Below are 18,101 nucleotides of genomic sequence, written 5' to 3'. Positions count from 1 at the left end.
CCTGTCCACCAAAAAACAGGCCAACTCCATGTCACTCCTCATCCCCATACTTTCCTTCAGTGCTCACTCGTAAAAGGGAAAGTTAAAGCCAACCCCAGAATCACTTTCATTTTGGAATGAGCTTTGTTTGCTTGCTGTTTGTTCTTGCTATATTTGCATTTTTTTTTTAGTGCTGTATTCACAATTTTTATAGCTTGCTCTTGGTTGCATGTTGCTGGCGCCTGGTCACTACCTGAGTGTTGTGTCTGGGAAAGTCCCAAACATAGCAAAATTATTAGAAAATAAGGAAATACAGGCAGAGGGCAGAGTAAGTGATGATTGAGAGGGATTGCTTTTTTGTAAGTCTATAAATTGTTGTTATGCCTTTGCGCAGTCGAAAGCTGTAGCCAGAGGCATTGTTTTGGGTTGTACGTCCCATTCTCGTGAATGCAATATCTTAAGAACACCTCGAGGGAGTTTTTTCAAATTTGGCACAAACATATGGACATATGGACTTAACAATGAACTAATTCGATTTTGGTGGTCAAAGGTCAAGGTCACTGTGACCCTGTCTGTCTCATTCTTGTAAATGCAATTTCTCGCTAAAGCCTCAAGGAAATTTCTTAAAATTTGACACAAACGTCCACTTGGACTGAAGAATAAACTGCTTAGAATTTGGTGGTCAAAAGTCAAGGCCGGTGTGACCTCACAAAACATGTTTTTGGCCCTTACTCAAGAATTCAATGCTAATTACGACGAAACTTCACACAAATGTTTGAGAGGGGTTGAGAAAATCATGCCTAATATACATTTAAAAGTTGTGTTGATGTTGATGAGTAAAATGTTTTCGGTACTTAGAACAAGGAGGGATGAAATTATGAAGACAAGATGTAGCTTTTTAAAAATCTGGAATGTATCCTCACTGACTGCTGTAGGCATCTATAAACCACCACACTCCCCCTGCGGAACATCTAAAGCCTTGTGTATCACCATAGACTCCTCTTCCCGCTTGTTCCCGTCTGAGTTACTGGGTTAATAACAGATGAATGTGGATCAGTGGCAGGCTGAGATATTAGTATGAATAAACCATGAGGATGTATGTACAATTTAATCAAAGATTTAAAACACAATGTATTATTCAGCTGCCAGAACAGCTGAGCCTCTCTGTCAGATAAATGAACACTGCGCATGTGGACTGTGCATGTGTGCGGCCACAGGTGATGCTTTGAAGTCTCTGATGTGTTATTCTGTTTCCTCCCTGCTGCAGTGTGAATCTTTGGTTCCATAATTAAATTGACCCAGTTAGATAACCTAGATTGAGTCTAATGAGCATGTTAGTGTTTACTCCTCTGTTCTGCCGCTGACGTGGTGTTCACCCCTGCAGTGATCCCGTATCGAGTCGTCATCATCCCCATCAAGAAACTGAGCAACGCCATGACCACCTCCAACCCCTGGGTGTGTGTGTCAGGAGAGCTGGGAGACTCGGGCATCATGCAGATCCCAAAGAATGTCCTGGAGATGACCTTTGATGTGAGTAGTGTGACCTAAAACCCCTCATGAGCTGAGCACTCAGTCACTGGTTTGTGGAGTGCGGTGCAGTTTGGGTGATGTCTGCTTTTGTGTGTCACTTCCACTCTCTCTGTTTAGCTCCTTTGTCACTATGACATCATCACACTCTGCATGCTAGCAGCAAGTACATTAAAAGAACTGCAGGTAGTTTTACTTTTTCATTAAAGGGTCATTCCAGTTTATTTCAAAGTTAGATAGACTGGTCATTGTCACACAGTTATCAGCCCTATCTCTCACGACTGTCTGTTGTGAACATTTATCACAGTTTAAATCCTAAACTCCTGCTTCAAATGTGAACTACCGTACTGACTGTAGTTATGCTCACATACAGTTACTAGTTACATTTCAGGTGTAGGCCTACTCACTTTCAGTTTGACCTCCAAATGAAGTGGTTTAGATAATCTGAATTAACTGCTGGTTTGTTCACAACCCAGAGGTGGGACCATGTCATTAACTTGCAAGTCACAAATAAGTCTCTAGTCTTTGCACTCAAGTCCCAAATCAAGACGGACAAGTCCTAAGTCCTTAATTTTGATGTTTGTGTCCTAAACAAATCATAATGCACTTTTTACAAAGTGTAAAGCGAGATTATACTTCTGTATGGAATCAGTGCCATAGCGACAGATTTATAGTTGTGCATGGGCTCTTATGCAGAGCCTATGCCGAAGTCTACACACATGGCCCACGCCATCGTGAGTATTTATACTTGGTGCAGTTGTGTGTCTTTGTTGCTTTGCAGTTACACCTCCAAAACACTAGTAGACGATGAGATTTCTGTGACGTGCTATAGAGTCTGATTGATTAAAAACACACCTGAAACACACATTAAACATGGCTCAATAGTGACATTATCAAATACAGGTACACAAATCAGCTCTATTAAAACTCACCAGATTCACTGACAAAACACTTGTATTTTGCTGGACGCACTTTCCCCACAAATACAACATGCCATAGCCTAACAACTTTCTATTTTTGTAAGCTGAAAACCATGAATGAATGAATAGCGTTAATGTTAGCTGATTCAGGAAATGAAGGCGAATTAATTGATTTGTGGAACACTTTTGAAATAATATGTTTTTTTAAATTGTAGGTTTCCAACGTCTTTCACGCCAAACTGACTTCCTGCACAAAGTGTCAACCTGCCGCCGTGCTCCAGTTATGAAAAATAATTCATAATTAGGGATCCTATGTATCTAAAGAACATATTTACCTCACAAAAAATAAAGAAAATTGATCTGACCAGTGGAGGTGATGTTAAAATTACCTGACCTACTTTAGAGACATAAATCCAGTCCCAATGGGGCTGGAGACTTTTTACTGTCCTTCTCACACTGCATGTCTGTTCAGGTGCATGTTGACACAGGTGATGTTTTTATTCCGTTTGCATGCGGACATTTTTGTTTTCGATTTTGAGATCAACACGCCTCATTTTGATGTCCATCCATTGTGTCCTAATAAGTGTTTTCGTGTCCCTCAGTCTGCTTTCAGGCCTCACACACACATCTGCGCCTTGTTCAAGGTTAGAGGAAGCCCCTGCTCCCTTTTCATCCATCTCCCATTATCTCCATCTGTCTCTTTAGAATGCTTCTGTTCCAGTTGTCCTGCTGCCCGTTTCCCCTGTTGGCATTGCAGTCATGCAGTCAGCCTCATGTCACTTTTGAATGGGTTGTAGTTGGCCTTTTATTCTGTTAGAAAGTGCTTTAAGAATAGAACAGCACCTTTAATTCAGCTACAGTCACACCCTTGAATCTAAGTGATGTCTGTAGTATATTTCATGCCTGTACTGTAAGTATGAGCACTGCTTAAAACTACTAAGCGATTGGGTTACAGATAATCGTTTAATGAAGCTAAATGCTTTGACTTACTAAGTGTGGAAACTTCAGCACAGTGCATTCTGGGATAGCATCATTGAAAAGGTTTAAGGATTGAATCCAGCTAATTCCTCTTCATCTTCTTAATAACACACTTACATTGAACTACCATAAAACTTCATTTAAACGCCAGGTCCCTTTTACTAGCCCGATGTGGCTACACATTTTGACAAATAAACTCCAGTCTCAATTAGACTCCCGGTCTTGTTGCCAAGTGGTTCATTGTTTTTATGGAAGTTCCCCGTATGTATAAAACCAGGTTGTTGGCGACCTGAAATTATGTGTCCATTCCTCAATTACCCTGTAAGCTTCATATTCCTTTAGTCCATAAGGGTCCTCAGATCAAAAGAATCAAAAGTGTTTTTCATAAAAATGAACCCAAGTTGAGAGTATTGTTTTAACAGGATAAAGTGGTGTTGTGTCAGTATGTCAGGAGCTGTAATCCTCTAGTGCAACAACTCTCTTGCTGATGCCTTGTCTGTTGGAGCTAGATCAAATGAATGATTCATAGTTGAGATGGTATCTGAAGCCTAATTTTTAAATAAGTAATATTCATACTGGTTTAATAAACAGTTTGATTGTATTTCCCAACCTTTGCTGAGCAACAGTTTTGTGTGAGAAGAATTAAGGCCTGTCTTACATAGAGGCCTGTCACAAATTTAAGCAGATAATAACCTGGGCTATTAACTGAAGTTTTACAGTAACTGAGAGATCTATTCACTTTAATTTAAAGACAGTCCAATATAATCATTCTGGAAGTAGGCACTTTTTATGTTCAAGGGCAGACAGCAGCAGCACTGTAGTAACAGTCCTGTACATCAGGATACACCGATAAAGTATAGAAAGTAGGATTTGATATTGCATTATGATATTATTAAAATGCTTTGCATCAACTACAATTTCTCCCTGGTGTCTGTGTGTGTCTGTAAACAGTGTCAGAACTTGGGGAAGCTGACCACTGCGCAGCTGGGTCACGATAACGCTGGCCTTCTGGCTAAATGGCTGGTGGACTGTGTCATGGTGCGCAATGAGATCACAGGACATACCTACAGGTGAGTGCAGCCTGTGTGTTTTTAGCCGTGCTAGCAGCTCAGGATAGTCAGTCCCTCCACCACTTTGGCCCAGATTGAAATATCTCAACAACAGATGAATTACCATGACATTTTGTACAGATCGGTATAGATAGATAGATAAACAGATATCTAAGGTCCCCAGAGGATACATTCCAACAACTTTTTGGAACCAGAAACATAAACTCTCTTCGAGGTTTTTGTCCTTTTCTAAAAAATACACACTACGTGAATATTAGGGGTGGGGTGAAAAAATTGATACAGCATAGTATGGCAGTATTTTTGGTTTGGCAATATCTAATCATCTCACAGTGCTAAGTATCAATTTTTTTATCATATAAGTTATTAATATTACAAATGCAAACAACAAAAGGTCAAGACATGGGGGAAGTGAAAAGAAAAGAAATAAATATAATGTAGTAATAAGACAAAAGCAGGTCCATCTAAACCCTTCAGCACTTTGTTGTCTCCGTCCCCTCCAGGTTTCCATGTGGTCGGTGGCTTGGTAAGGGCGTGGATGATGGCAGCTTGGAGAGGGTCCTGATCGGTGAGCTGGTGGTGCCTAACGGAGAAGACGATTCTGGGAGAGGGTGCCGTACACCCCCCCTGCAGCGCTCGCCATCCCAGACCAGACGCATCAGCATCACATCACTGTCTGGACGAGGATACAGTCAGTATCTGTCAGGACTCACATGCATCAAATGCTTTCAGCTCCTGATAGCTGCCAACTCAGATGCAGAACAATTCTGACTGTAAATAGTAGAGTTAATGTAGAGAGGACAAAATAACACTAGCAGGGAGTTTAAAGTTTCATGTAGCAACTATTTTTTGTATCGTTGCACAGAAGGAAGTGTGCATCTACTCATGGACAAGAGGCTTGTGACAGTGCGAGATGTGAACATTAATGGCGTCCTCCTCAGCTGAGCTGTAATGTTAGCTAGCTTAGTGGTGCTAGGTGAACTAGCAGTGGATGCACGCTTCCTGCTGCGTATTGATACAATTGGCGGGTGTAGTTCAGTAGACAGAAAGTAGTTCCTACATCAAACTGCTCTAGGTCTGTGGATTGTCTTGAGTAACCGGGTCATGATTTCTGGAAAGACACATTACAGTGGAGTTTTTCAAATGCATTTTTTTGGCACTTTGAGCCTCACAAGCAGAGTGCTGTCTTGATTCATTATATTGATGAGAGGGCAGGCACCTCTACTGCTGATATCTCCAACACTAGCATGAAACTCTTTTCTTAATTATAGAACCAACATCAGCACAAATCCAAGAGGCCATCGGGGAGGCTGTGAACAACATCGTCAAACACTTCCACAAGCCAGAGAAAGAGGTGAGTGACTGATCTCAGTCTCAGTGGTGTCTGCCTGATAATGAATGAACTCATTTTTTAGCAGCTTCATCACTGCTGTACTTTCTCTGAACCTTTCATCATTTAATTCTGTCTTTATCCACAGACTGTGTTCATGATGTTGTAGTCGGTAAAGTGGTGTTTTATAGCTGCTCTAATGGCAGTCCTACAGCCACAGCTCACTAAGTGCTCTCTGTCAGTGGACTGATGGAAAGAGAATAAAGAGTGGAGGGCAAGAGGCCATGAACCAGACAGTACTGCTTTCATGTAGTTAGAGGCTGAAAATCTGCCACAGTGAAGCCAAGAGAACACTGCAAGACTCGAAATTCTACAAGACAGTAAAAGGATTTGTAGCATCAGCAGTCTCAAAGTGTAAGATCATGTTCTGGGGCTGTCCAGTATTATGCGGCTAAATGTTGGTTCCTAACTAGCCCAATTCGGAGAAACTCCTATAGATTCATAAGGATATAAGTGCTAACCAGCTGCACCTAAGGCCCTGTCTACACCATGACATATGGAGACATTTTAACACTCGCCAGCATTAACCTGCTGCCAAAGTCTCCCCTCGTTGCAAAGCTAGTAAAGTGTACAGGCGAACAAAACATTACCTTTTTCAAAACACCATCCGGAGGTCTCATCAACGTTCATTCCCCTTCAATATAAGGGCTCAGGAACTCACTCAGTGATATGAGTGATGCTCTGGGCATGCGAAAGTTTTCCTTCAACTCATCATTAACAACAATCCCACTCTGGGAAGTGTCCCACCATCTGCTGTTATATGACCGGGCCTGATCCAAAACCGTTGTTTCTGATGGACCAAATAACACTAAGCGCAGTAGACGACTCTGTTCATCTGTGACGTTGTGCAGCAATACTAAGTTTAAGTGTAGTCATAAGACCAAGCAGTGCTAACCCAACATAAACAAACCACCATTTTTATGCCTCCGTGCCAGCAATAGCCCTGGCCGGAGGCACTTAGCTTTTCGGGTTGTCTGTACATCCACACTTATCGTGAATGCGATATCTCAAGGACACCTGGATCTTCACCGGGACTCCAAAATGAACTGAGTCGATTTTGGTGGTCAAAGGTCAAGGTCAGCCTGACCTTGCATCCATCTCATTCTCGTGAAAGCAATATCTCAAGAACAGCTAGAGGAAATTTCGTCAAATTTGGCACAAACATCTGCTCAGATTCAGTAATGCACTGATTAGTTTTTGGTGGTCATAGGTCAAAGGTCAAGGTTACTGTGACCTTGCATCCATCTTATTTTGTTGAACACAATATCTCAAGTACAGCTTTAGGGAATTTCCTCAAATTTGCCACAAATATCTGCTCTGATTCAATAATGAACTGATTAGATTCAGATATTGAATTGGTGACACTAATCTTGGGTGTCCACCTTGAAACTGTGCTGATTGTATAGATCTTCTGTGCTGTCAGGGGAAAGATGTGTATGAAGCATCTATGTTTCCACGGAATAATCTTTGTAATCTGGGAGAGAAACTTGACTGGTGCACAGAGGCATACAATTACAGGGCGGTAATTACACAATACACAAAGCAACAACGGGCATGCATGAATTGAGGAACTGACAGAATGGTTTCCCAAATGCTCCATTTTACATGTCCATACAGATACACAGTAACTGGAGTTTTAAAAAATCTTTACCTTAAAAGGCATTTTAAAATACCTCAGTTTTAGGGACCTAAAACTCAGTTTGTGTGTGGACGAGAGGCCAAAACATAGAGGAAATATACTTTTTCAGAAAATGTCTGTATATATGTAGACAGGGCCTCAGTGGGAGAGAAGTTAGAAGTAGTCCAGGGGACTCCTGGCTCACTTAATTCTACTCTTGGGCAGTGGGCAGCTGCAGGTGGATTAATGAGGATCTAACAAAATTGGCTCTACAGAATTACTTCATAAAAGGATTAGGACTTGATTTGTTAACTGGACAAAAATCAAAAATTTGTGACTGTAAGAAGTGTCTCTGCTAGCGATGAAGCTTCAGTGAATGATCAGCTGAATTTGCAGCATCCCTCATCTTTATGAATCTTAATAGAGAGTGCCAGCTCAGTATTTATCTGTCCAGCCCACAGCTTCTGGTTCACTCTCACTGCTCTCCTGTTGTTGTTTTCTGCTGTTTTTTGGAGAAGAAGCTCTGAAAAGTCACTGTACGTTACAAACAGCAGACACACACAGTTAGCTGGTAAATATTTAGCAGCTGAATATAGACTTAGATTCATCGAGTGGACACAGACACAAAGACTCCAAATGAATAATAACATTGCTGTGTAACTCATGGATTAGTCATTTTGCAACTGTTTGCTGACAAGTTCAACATATCAGATAAAATAAGATAAAACTGTATTACTCCCACAGTGGGGAAATTTACATGTCACAGCAGCGCAAGAGTCAGAAGCAGAAGATAAGGAAAAAAGTCATTAGGTGATCAGTGAAGTGGGACAAGACAAAAACACGGCAAAAATACATATAAGATAAAATCATATCATTCTGTATACACTATATATACTTTTTATATAAATAAAAAGTATATACACTATATATACTTTTTATTTATATAGATACTTTATGTTCATAATTGAGAGTGGCACAGGGTAACTTTATTATAATAAAATGGAAATATATCAGTATTGCAGTAAAATATAGTAAAATATTGCACAGTAAGAAACCACAGGAATGTTGCACAGTATAAATAGAAAGGATATGTGTAAGGATATGTAGCTGAACCAAAACCAAATCAAAGTTCCAGCTCACACCAGGATACTCAGACTGACACTTATTTTATAAACAGCTTACATTAAAAATAAAAAGGAGCAAACGACACGTTTCGCCTGTTGCTTCATTAGATTTGCTCTGAGCTTAACTGCCATCAGGTGTGTCTTTTAAATCATCACCTGCTGGCAATCAAAGAATCAGACAGGTACTCTACAAAACATCAACAACAAAGGCAAGAGCAACTATAATTCTACCATACAAAATGTCATTATGAATATTATTCTCATTATTCATGAGATAATGAGAGACAATTAAACTTAGGTAAGGATAAGAATATCCAGACTGCATACATTACTGCATACATGCTTGTTTTTAATGTAACCTGTCAGTACAATAAGTGTCAGTCTGAGTATCCTGATGTGTGTTGGACCTTTCGTTTGTGTTGGATTTCTTTTGGTTCACTGTGGTTTATCCTGCACAGGCTGGCACCCAGGAAAGAGGCACACCTAAGCAAGGGGTATCTTCACTTCTAACGATATTTACATGTATATGTATACAGGCTGATATAAGAATATGAATATGATGTAGTGTTATATTATGACAGATATAAAGATAAAAGTGTTACACAGTAACACAGTTTTCCCTGTGGTCTGTCTCTGCTATTGCTGGTTGTTGACAGTCCTGTTACATTATCCCCACCTCTCGTAGTCACCATGTTTTTCACGTCAGCTACTTGTTCCATCAGTGCAGACTGACCTGGTGGCGCGTGCTCTGCGCTACGTACAATACATCCTCAATACAGCCTCTCCATCTGAGTTAAATAGGAAGATGAGCATCTGTTTTTTATATGGTATTAAAAATGATACTGTCAGGATTTTACCCTTGTATACCATAATAATATATCTATACAAGGATAATTTTGATTAATAATTATCAGTAATGTAGATATAATGACCAAGTGGGTCAATAGAACAGCTAGAACAGTCTGATAAGTTTAGAAAATGACATCAATTAACTGTAATGCAGCCTTTAAACCAATGTCTAGTCTTATATCATGATGTCTGTATAATATTGATATATTGCCCAGCCCTATATCATAGTATGTGTACTAGTAAATATAGCTGTAGACCCACAGTAATTTTAAATTAAAGCACAGGCAGAGTTTATGTGGAGAGAGCTCAGTTGCCTCTCCTCATCCTGCTGATTTTTGTTCTGTGTATGTGTTTCATGTGTTGCTGTTTGGCTGTGTGGCTGCAGAGAGGCAGCCTGACCGTCCTGCTGTGTGGAGAGAACAGCTTGGTGACAGCTCTGGAACAGTTCTTCCATCACGGCTTCAAGTCTGCCCGACTCTTCCAGAAGACGATGTTTGTGTGGGACTTTGTTGGTGAGTGTGGAGTGACAGTGCCACCTGCTGCTGAGAAGATGAAGTGTTTATTTGGCCCATTACAGGAGATTTATGGGGAAATGTGTTAGTTTCACTTTTTTAAAATCTAATTTTATTCATTAAACCAGTTTTTGTTCATGCATATCCATCTGTGTATATTTTTGTCACATGTATATTGTTATTATTTAATAGTCTGCTATATGTCTGCTGCAGTTTTTTGAAAAGACTTGTGAAAAGGGAAGGAGTTGCATCACTGAAGTATCACTGAAGAGCAGTTTATGTCAGGACAAAATGAACATTTGTAGAAAGTTGTGTTAGGTGACTGTATAGAACACATGCTCAGTGTTCTTTACTCACAGCAGTGTTTGTTTAGCTGCCAAAGCACAGTGTGAAAGGAAACATGCCCTCCTTTCCCTCTGCAGAGAAGGCTGTTGCCTACATGGAGTCAGCTGACCAGATGGGAGACCTTCAGGAGACCGCCGAGCCCCTGGGGATGACCTGTCAATCACTCTGTCACTACGTCAATGCTATCAACTCCACCCCCAGGAACATTGGCAAGGATGGGAAGTTCCAGCTGCTGGTCTGCCTTGGAGCCAGGTACACTGCTGTTGTTCAACTACCTGGAACGTGTCTGCTCTCCTTATAATGAATTATAAGTCTCTTCTGGATGACCTTGACTAATTATATACCAGGGGTTAACTGATGGGGCTTATAATGCATTATGAAAACCTATACCTGCCTATACACACTTCAACAGTCAACTGTAGTAAGGATTCATTGTATGTTAAAGTCCATGCAGTATTATAAGTTATCATTGTATGTGATTAGTTAAGTGAAATACATATTGATGCATCTATAATAACGTGTGTGCTGTATGTGCCGCCTAGCTAGCTACAGCTATGATATAGTGGTTAGCACTATTGCCTCACAGCAAGTGGGTTCCTGGTTCAAACCCAGGGTTTGGGAGCCCTTCTGTGCGGAGTTTGTGCGTGTGTGTCTGTGCATGTCAGTGTGGGTTTTCTCCAGGTACTCCGGCTTCCTCCCACAATCCAAAAACATGCAGGTTAATTGGTGACTCAAATTGCCCATAGGTGGGGCATCGGTGGCTTAGTGGTAGAGCAGGCGCCCCATGTACAAGGCTGTTGCCGCAGCGGCTTGGGTTCGAGTCCAGCATGTGGCTCTTTGCTGCATGTCACTCCCTCTCTCTCTCTCTCTCCCCCCTTCACGCTTCACTGTCCTGTCAATTAAAGGCAAAAAATGCCCTAAAAAATATCTTTAAAAAAAAAAATAAATAAATTGCCCGTAGGTGTGAATGTGAGTGTGAATGTCTTTGTATGTCAGCCCTGTGATAGTCTGGTGACCTGTCCAGGGTGTACCATGCATAATCAATCAATCAGTCAATCAATCAATCAATCAATTTTATTTATAAAGCCCAATATCACAAATCACAATTTGCCTCACAGGGCTTTACAGCATACGACATCCCTCTGTCCTTAGGACCCTCACAGCGGAAAAGGAAAAACTCCCCCCAAAAAAAAAACCTTTAACTGGGAAAAAAACGGTAGAAACCTCAGGAAGAGCAACTGAGGAGGGATCCCTCTTCCAGGACGGACAGACGTGCAATAGATGTCGTACAGAACAGATCAACATAATAAATTAACAGTAATCCGTATGACACAATGAGACAAAGACAGAGACAGAGAGAGATGCAGGACAGACAGTAATGACAGTAGCTTACAACAACATTAATGAAAGTAATAATATTATAATTACAGCTGTTGTGGTACAATATGTTGAAAGTATATATTAATATCTGATAGTATACATGTGTGACAATAATCATATGTGTATAATAACAGTAGAAGTATGACAAATGATAACAGCATCTGGCAGGACCACGGCAGCAGCACAACCACACATGTCACACTATCCAGGCACCGCTGCGATATAAGTTAACCTACGAGACAGTGGAGCTCAAAGGCTCCGGAGAAGAAGCCGAGTTAGTGACATGCAGTACGGCCGAGTTAACGAGATGCAGTAACAGGACGTTAGTGTAAGCAAAGGACAGAGAGAGAGAGAGAGCGAGAAGGAGAGAAGGTGCCCGGTGTATTATAGGAGGGCCCCGGCCTATGTCAGCCTAACTAGGGGCTGGTACAAGGTAAGCCTGAGCCAGCCCTAACTGTAAGCTTTATCAAAAAGGAAAGTCTTAAGTCTAGTCTTAAATGTAGAGACAGTGTCTGCCTCCTGGACCGCAACAGGAAGATGATTCCACAGGAGAGGAGCCTGATAGCTGAAGGCTCTGGCTGACCATTTAAAGCATTATAGATGTGGTCTTCATAGAAAGTGTTACCAGATTTTTTTTTATTTTCATTATTTTAGGCCAATTTATTGAATGGGTTAAAATAATACAGACACAAAAAAAACCTGGGATCTTCAGCCACATATAAGCTACTCAGATAATATCGTTGTTGTTCAAAAGGGGTAAGAAGTTAAAAACATTTTTGGTCCTATCCTTTTATTTTCTATATATTAAAAGAAAATTAAAATTCAACAGTCATCAACGTCGGTGACATTTATCTCAGTCGGCATCCTGCACTACATAGGCATTCTGCTGAGGGTCAGTATGTACTGATGTATCACTCCAGCCACAGACGTAGAAACGTCATTTTACTATTTGTTCTGCAGAGACCGGCTGCTGCCCCAGTGGCTCCCCCTGCTGGTGGAGTGCCCGGTGATCCTGAGGATGTATGAGGACACAGCTTTGCTCAGAGACCGCACCACTGTCAACGCCCTCATCGGAGTCCTGGAGACGCTCCATGACTTCCCCATCACACTGGAAGCCTCGCTGGTCAAAGGCGTCGACCTTTAGCCCCAAGAGACACCACTGGGCTGCAACTCAGCTCTACATTTTCCTCTAACACTTCTCCTCACTACCAACAACTTCACCCACCCTTCCACTTTTAGCCTCTGGGATTAGACACATGACAAGGGAAGGAGAAAGTGAGGGACAAGAAATGAAAACTGAAGAGACATTTGGTTACCAAAGCAAAAAGTTCCACTGCTTCCTGTGAGAGTTCAGGGCTTTGGATGAGCCATAAGCTTGGATGCAGTATTATTACCCCGCCTGTGGCTCTGAAAGACCCTCTCTAATTAAATTATAAGCAGTGCTTAATCATGTTTTATTTCATAAACTACAAATCCCAATTACCTTACATTAGTGTGTAGAATTTTCCAGAACAAACTGTGTGTTTAAGGTTGATTTGCTATCTTCCAGGCAGCCATTCGTGACACCTTTTTTCATTACACCAAAAATCTTGAAGCAACGTAAAGCTTACTGTAATCCATCAGAGTATTTCATATTTTTCCTACTGTCAAGCCCTATAGTCCTGCTGAAGCATTGTCGCCTCACAGCAAGAGGGTTCCCGGTTCGATCCCGGGTGTGGGAGCCCCTCTGTGTGGAGTTTGCATGTTCTCCCCGTGTCAGTGTGGGTTCTCTCCGGCCACTCCGGCTTCCTCCCACAGTCCAAAGACATGCAGATTGGGGATTAGGTTAATTGATAACTCTAAATTGTCCATAGGTGTGAATGTGAGCGTGAATGGTTGTCTGTCTCTATGTGTCCGCCCTGCGATAGTCTGGCGACCTGTCCAGGGTGTACCGTACCTCTCGCCCAATGTCAGCTGGGATAGGCTCCAGCCCCCCCCGCAACCCCCAAGAGGATGAAGTGGTTAGAAGATGGATGGATGGATGGATGGATGTTGTTTAAAATGCACCAACATGTAATGCTGATGTAATGTTAAGTACTAAAAACAGTAAGCTAATGTTGAGTTAATGTTTCTACAAGTTGATTTCCACAGTGTACTAAAAATAACTGACACAGTGGCTGCTTGGAGGGAAGAAAATCTAACAATCATAAGTACGCTTTGGAAAATTGCTGACAGTATTGTAGTTTTTAAAACGGGGGGGGGGGGGGGGGGGGGTGAAACCACTGATGTTTCTTTAAATGTAAGTAGCAGCAGAAGACGTGGTAGCTGTGTAGCCTAGTCTGCCTTCAGAAGGTACAAAAACTGTGTGATAGATTTATTTTCCTGCCTGCAACTGGCGATTATAGCGCCACCATCCCTACACCCATGTTAGCGTTAGCATTAGCAAGCATGCCTATGGGACATGGAAAGAAGAGACTATCTCAGGAAGAGACTGAGCGATCAGTGACACACTAGAACGAGGATTCTGTTCTGTAACCTACTGAGTGACTGAGTGTTACAGAGTCACCAGCTCTCCATGCTTCTCTTTCTTTTGATTCACTGGACTTGTGTTGGGCATTTTCTCTTCGTTCAGCCTATGGATGAACACAAAAACTGATGTCAGTGATGTGGCTCAGAGTCTGGAGCTGAACCTGTGGCTGCATGGACATTCCTACTGAACTACAGGCACCAACCTGGCTGTTTAAAATGCTGTTTCCAGTGTGTGTGTGTGTGTGTGTGTGTGTGTGGTTCAGTGTGTCATATTTCAAGGATGGTCATGCTCTGGTGCATGTTTTTGCCCTGCATTTATTTTTATATCTTTCGACTTAATGTTTTCAAAGTGATCAACTGGTTTCTGTAGTGTACTGTAACAGAGTGTGTGTGTGTGTGTGTGTGTGTGTGTTTGTCCTGGTAAGAGTGCGTGTATATCCTGGTAAGAATGCGTGTGTGCCTCATACATTAATTTATATTTTCCTAACAGTTATCAATGCCAATATTGTCACTTCAGTAACAGATTAAATGTTCAACAATATAATCTGAAGTCAAGGTTCACTTACTAGCTTCCTCTGGTGGTAAAAACTATAAAGTGGACCTTGAGTTATGATTATTTTGGAAGTATTTTTCCCAAGGTCAAGAGAGAACTTTTACGCAAGTAAGCAAAATGTTCCTGTTTCTAAATGAATGTAGTAATCGCTGAGATAGAAATACTAACAGTAGAGAGTTTGTAGAGAATCAACTGCTTGCAGTTTGGTCTACCTATGGGACATGTTTACATTAGCATGATGCATTCACTTGAGAAAAACAAATTAATCTCTGTTTTTGTGTTTTTAATGATATTATTTTAGAATTCTGGGAAAAGTTTTCATTGAGGAAAAAGTTCAGCTTTTCTTTTAATCAATTTTTTTTTCTCAGATTCATTAGAAAGATTTTCCAAATTCTCTTCTTGTTTTTTTTTTTTTTTCTGAATTTACAACATTATTATCTCAGTTTCATTAGAAAAGTTAAAAAAAAATCTGCTTTTGTTTTTCTGAATTAACATTTCTAGGTCAGATTCATGACAAAAGTTTTTTTTTTTTTAATTCTGCTTGTTTTTCCGAATTGACATTTTTATGACAAATTCTGCTCGGTTTTTTATTTATTCATTTATTTTTTTATTAATACTTCTGACTTAAATTCAGAAAAACAAGAGTGGTTTTTTTTTTTGTTTTTTTTTTATCCATTTAAACTAAAATGACTGTACTCTCAAGTGAATGCATTAGGCTTCAATATGTTGCATGAATCCTTCCATGGATGTGCTTTCAGTATTGTAATGCAACATTTATGTCAAACTTAACAGCAGGTGTCAGTAGTTCTTCCATCTTGGACATAAAAATAAGATAGCTGTAATGCTTAAATTTTAAAGGTGTTATCCTGTTTTTTTTTTTTTGTTTGTTTTGACAACTAATCCCATGACAAGACCAAGACCAATAAGGTGTTAACGTACGATCATACGAGTGAATGCAGACAAGTGGCTCACCTGCCGAGGTCATATTCGTGCCTAATGTGGGCAGTGCTGGGTGTGATGAACACAGAAAGCTAGTTTGCTAGCTAATTTTAGCTAGCTTGCTAATAAATACCACGAAATATGACGTTACTGGTTCCATTTTCAAATGTTTAATGCTTGTGTCGGACTCACTGCCGGTCCGACAGCATCTCTCATGTGGGGTGGTTTGTATTTTTCATGGCCATTATCTTTCAGTATTGGCAACAATCAGTGTCTTCCCCACACATACTCCATTGCTATTGGTTGAGGCTGCGACTTCACCAGTCAAAGTCCATCAAAGTTAAACTCCACGCAACGCGAAGATGCAAATTTGCCTTGCTTCTGCAAGCAACGTTTAGTTCGCCCCTCTGCTTACACTGAATGGAAGTAAACTGGAGGCGAATATTCACTAGTGTTAATTTCACACGTGACCGTAACCTTAGCCCATTTCAGTACTTTCTGACTTCCCTGCCCTGTCTGTTAGAAAAGGCATAAATTAAGGATGCATGATAATTTCGGTATGTCATTGGTATTGCCAGATATTGGCTTTAAAATTAACTATCAGAATCAGCCAACATGCTTTTTCTTATTTTGCACAATGAATGAATGAATATTACAAAGCAAAGCATCCTATTTCATGTCTCCATCTGCTGGTGGAAAAACGTAGGTATACAGATTATCAGCCAAATAAGTTGTTATATATCGGCATATCAGATATCCGCAAAAAATCCAATATCGTTCATCCCTAGCATAAATTTTTGGTACATTTGTTGGGGACTATTTTCTGCAGTGGATGAATACACATTTTGTTATCAAGAGGGCATTTACTGCGATAGGACGTTTTTTCTTTTTTTTTCTTTTTTCTTTTTTTGGCACATGGGTATACTGTGTGTGTTGGTCTTTTCATGAGATTTGTTAAAATGAAAACTATATTAGTCTTATCCTTTTATGTTTTAGCATACAGTGGATTCATTTGATACGAGTGTGTGATGTTACAAGCCAGCTGATAATTCCCATATTACATAAATGCAACATGACTTCTGTCAGATTCCAAGGGAGAAACTGGAAGAATTAAACTCAACCTTAGCAGCAGCCAGCAGAGATGAGTGGTAACAACTATTTTTCGTTCTCCTGTTTAACTTAAGCTGCATGATAGATTTTGCCACTGTAGAGACTTACTGCCGTCTAAATGAACCCTTTCTGAGAAATGGTGTAAATATTCTCATTAGTGCATGTTGACATGTAGACTGAGATGTATTTATCGTGACTCTCGCTTATGACTTCTAGATGGAAGATGAGTTCTGAGGCGATAAAGTCTTTCCCTGTAGTGTGAGGGAGCCACAGTCTGTCATGATTTGTTTTGAATGTCTTGATTTCATGTATTTATTAATTTAATGTTAATCCATGGCAGGCAGACAGCAGCACTGGTATTTTCAGGTTGATTAAGCCTGTGGAAACATTCATGTCTTTAAAGCAGTAACCACTATTTCCACTTGATGTGTTTTTATCATGTTTTAACCCTGTGTTCTCCTGCTGCTGTGCCCCTAATGCCTCACCTTAAGGACTGTCCACAGTTCCAAAGCACAATAACAGCTCCCCCCGTCTCATCATGGACATGTCTGTCTACAAACTTTTCCGCAGATGGCTCGGTCTACAGGGCAGATTTCTGGAGGAGGAGATGCATTTTGGACAATTGAGATTTCTCCTGAGACTACTGCACAATGCTTACTGGGTGGATTACACACCCAAGTCATTACATGAACACTTCATGTAACGAGTGGTATTAACCCCGAGTGGATCTGCTCAAACAGGAAATGCTACGGACAGCGACCAGACAAATGGAGTTTCACGTCTGTGTTGGACTGACTTCTCTGTTCTGATATTTATTATGCACATTTCAATAAAAACACCCAGTGTGTCAAAGGTGTCAACTGTTTGTGTGTATGTCCATAAACTACACTTTATGTGAACAGTGTGTCCATCTTTTAGAAATGTTTAAGGTCCATTGTAGGATTTAGGGGGATCTGAAATCAGAAATGGAACTAATATGTTTCCTTTAGTGTATAATCACCTGAAAATAAGAACAGTTGTGTTTGTTACCTTAAAATGAGCTGTTTGTATTAACATATGGAGCAGGTTTTCATCACGGAGTCCACCATGTTTCTACAGTAGCCCAAAACGGACAAACCAAACACTGACTTGAGATAGGGCTATTTGCATAGTTAGAAGCCCATCTGTGACAAGCGGTGTCAGAAAAACACAGATTTTTAACATTAAACTGCTTTACTTAGTGTTTGAATCAGCTGATCTGTCTGTTTCAGAGAAGAAGAGACCTCTGTGAATAATTCAGCTGCTGGTTAAACGTCCTAGGCC

The 18,101-nt window shown here is 40.6% G+C and overlaps 1 protein-coding gene across 4 annotated transcripts in view; it reads left to right on the top strand.

Annotated features, from left to right (window-relative positions):
- Positions 1-17,651, top strand: part of LOC117249518 (DENN domain-containing protein 5B-like) — a 121,614-nt gene extending 103,963 nt beyond the window's left edge. For 2 of the 4 annotated variants that reach the window (XM_078165020.1, XM_033615223.2), the window contains 8 exons: positions 1,364-1,509; positions 3,029-3,070; positions 4,356-4,474; positions 4,975-5,162; positions 5,743-5,825; positions 9,838-9,964; positions 10,387-10,561; positions 12,650-17,651. In XM_078165020.1, coding sequence (XP_078021146.1) covers positions 1,364-1,509; positions 3,029-3,070; positions 4,356-4,474; positions 4,975-5,162; positions 5,743-5,825; positions 9,838-9,964; positions 10,387-10,561; positions 12,650-12,833 — 1,064 coding nt within the window. In that variant the 3' untranslated portion in view covers positions 12,834-17,651. The remainder of the gene's footprint in view (positions 1-1,363; positions 1,510-3,028; positions 3,071-4,355; positions 4,475-4,974; positions 5,163-5,742; positions 5,826-9,837; positions 9,965-10,386; positions 10,562-12,649) is intronic. The other 2 variants (XM_033615226.2, XM_033615225.2) reach the window with 1 other exon arrangement.
- The last annotated feature ends 450 nt before the right edge of the window (positions 17,652-18,101 follow it).

This window comes from Epinephelus lanceolatus, chromosome 23 (assembly GCF_041903045.1).
Source record: "Epinephelus lanceolatus isolate andai-2023 chromosome 23, ASM4190304v1, whole genome shotgun sequence".
NCBI classification, from domain to species: domain Eukaryota; kingdom Metazoa; phylum Chordata; class Actinopteri; order Perciformes; family Serranidae; genus Epinephelus; species Epinephelus lanceolatus.
The sequence above is the reverse complement of the archived record's forward strand: the minus strand, read 5'-3'. Positions and strand labels throughout refer to the sequence as shown.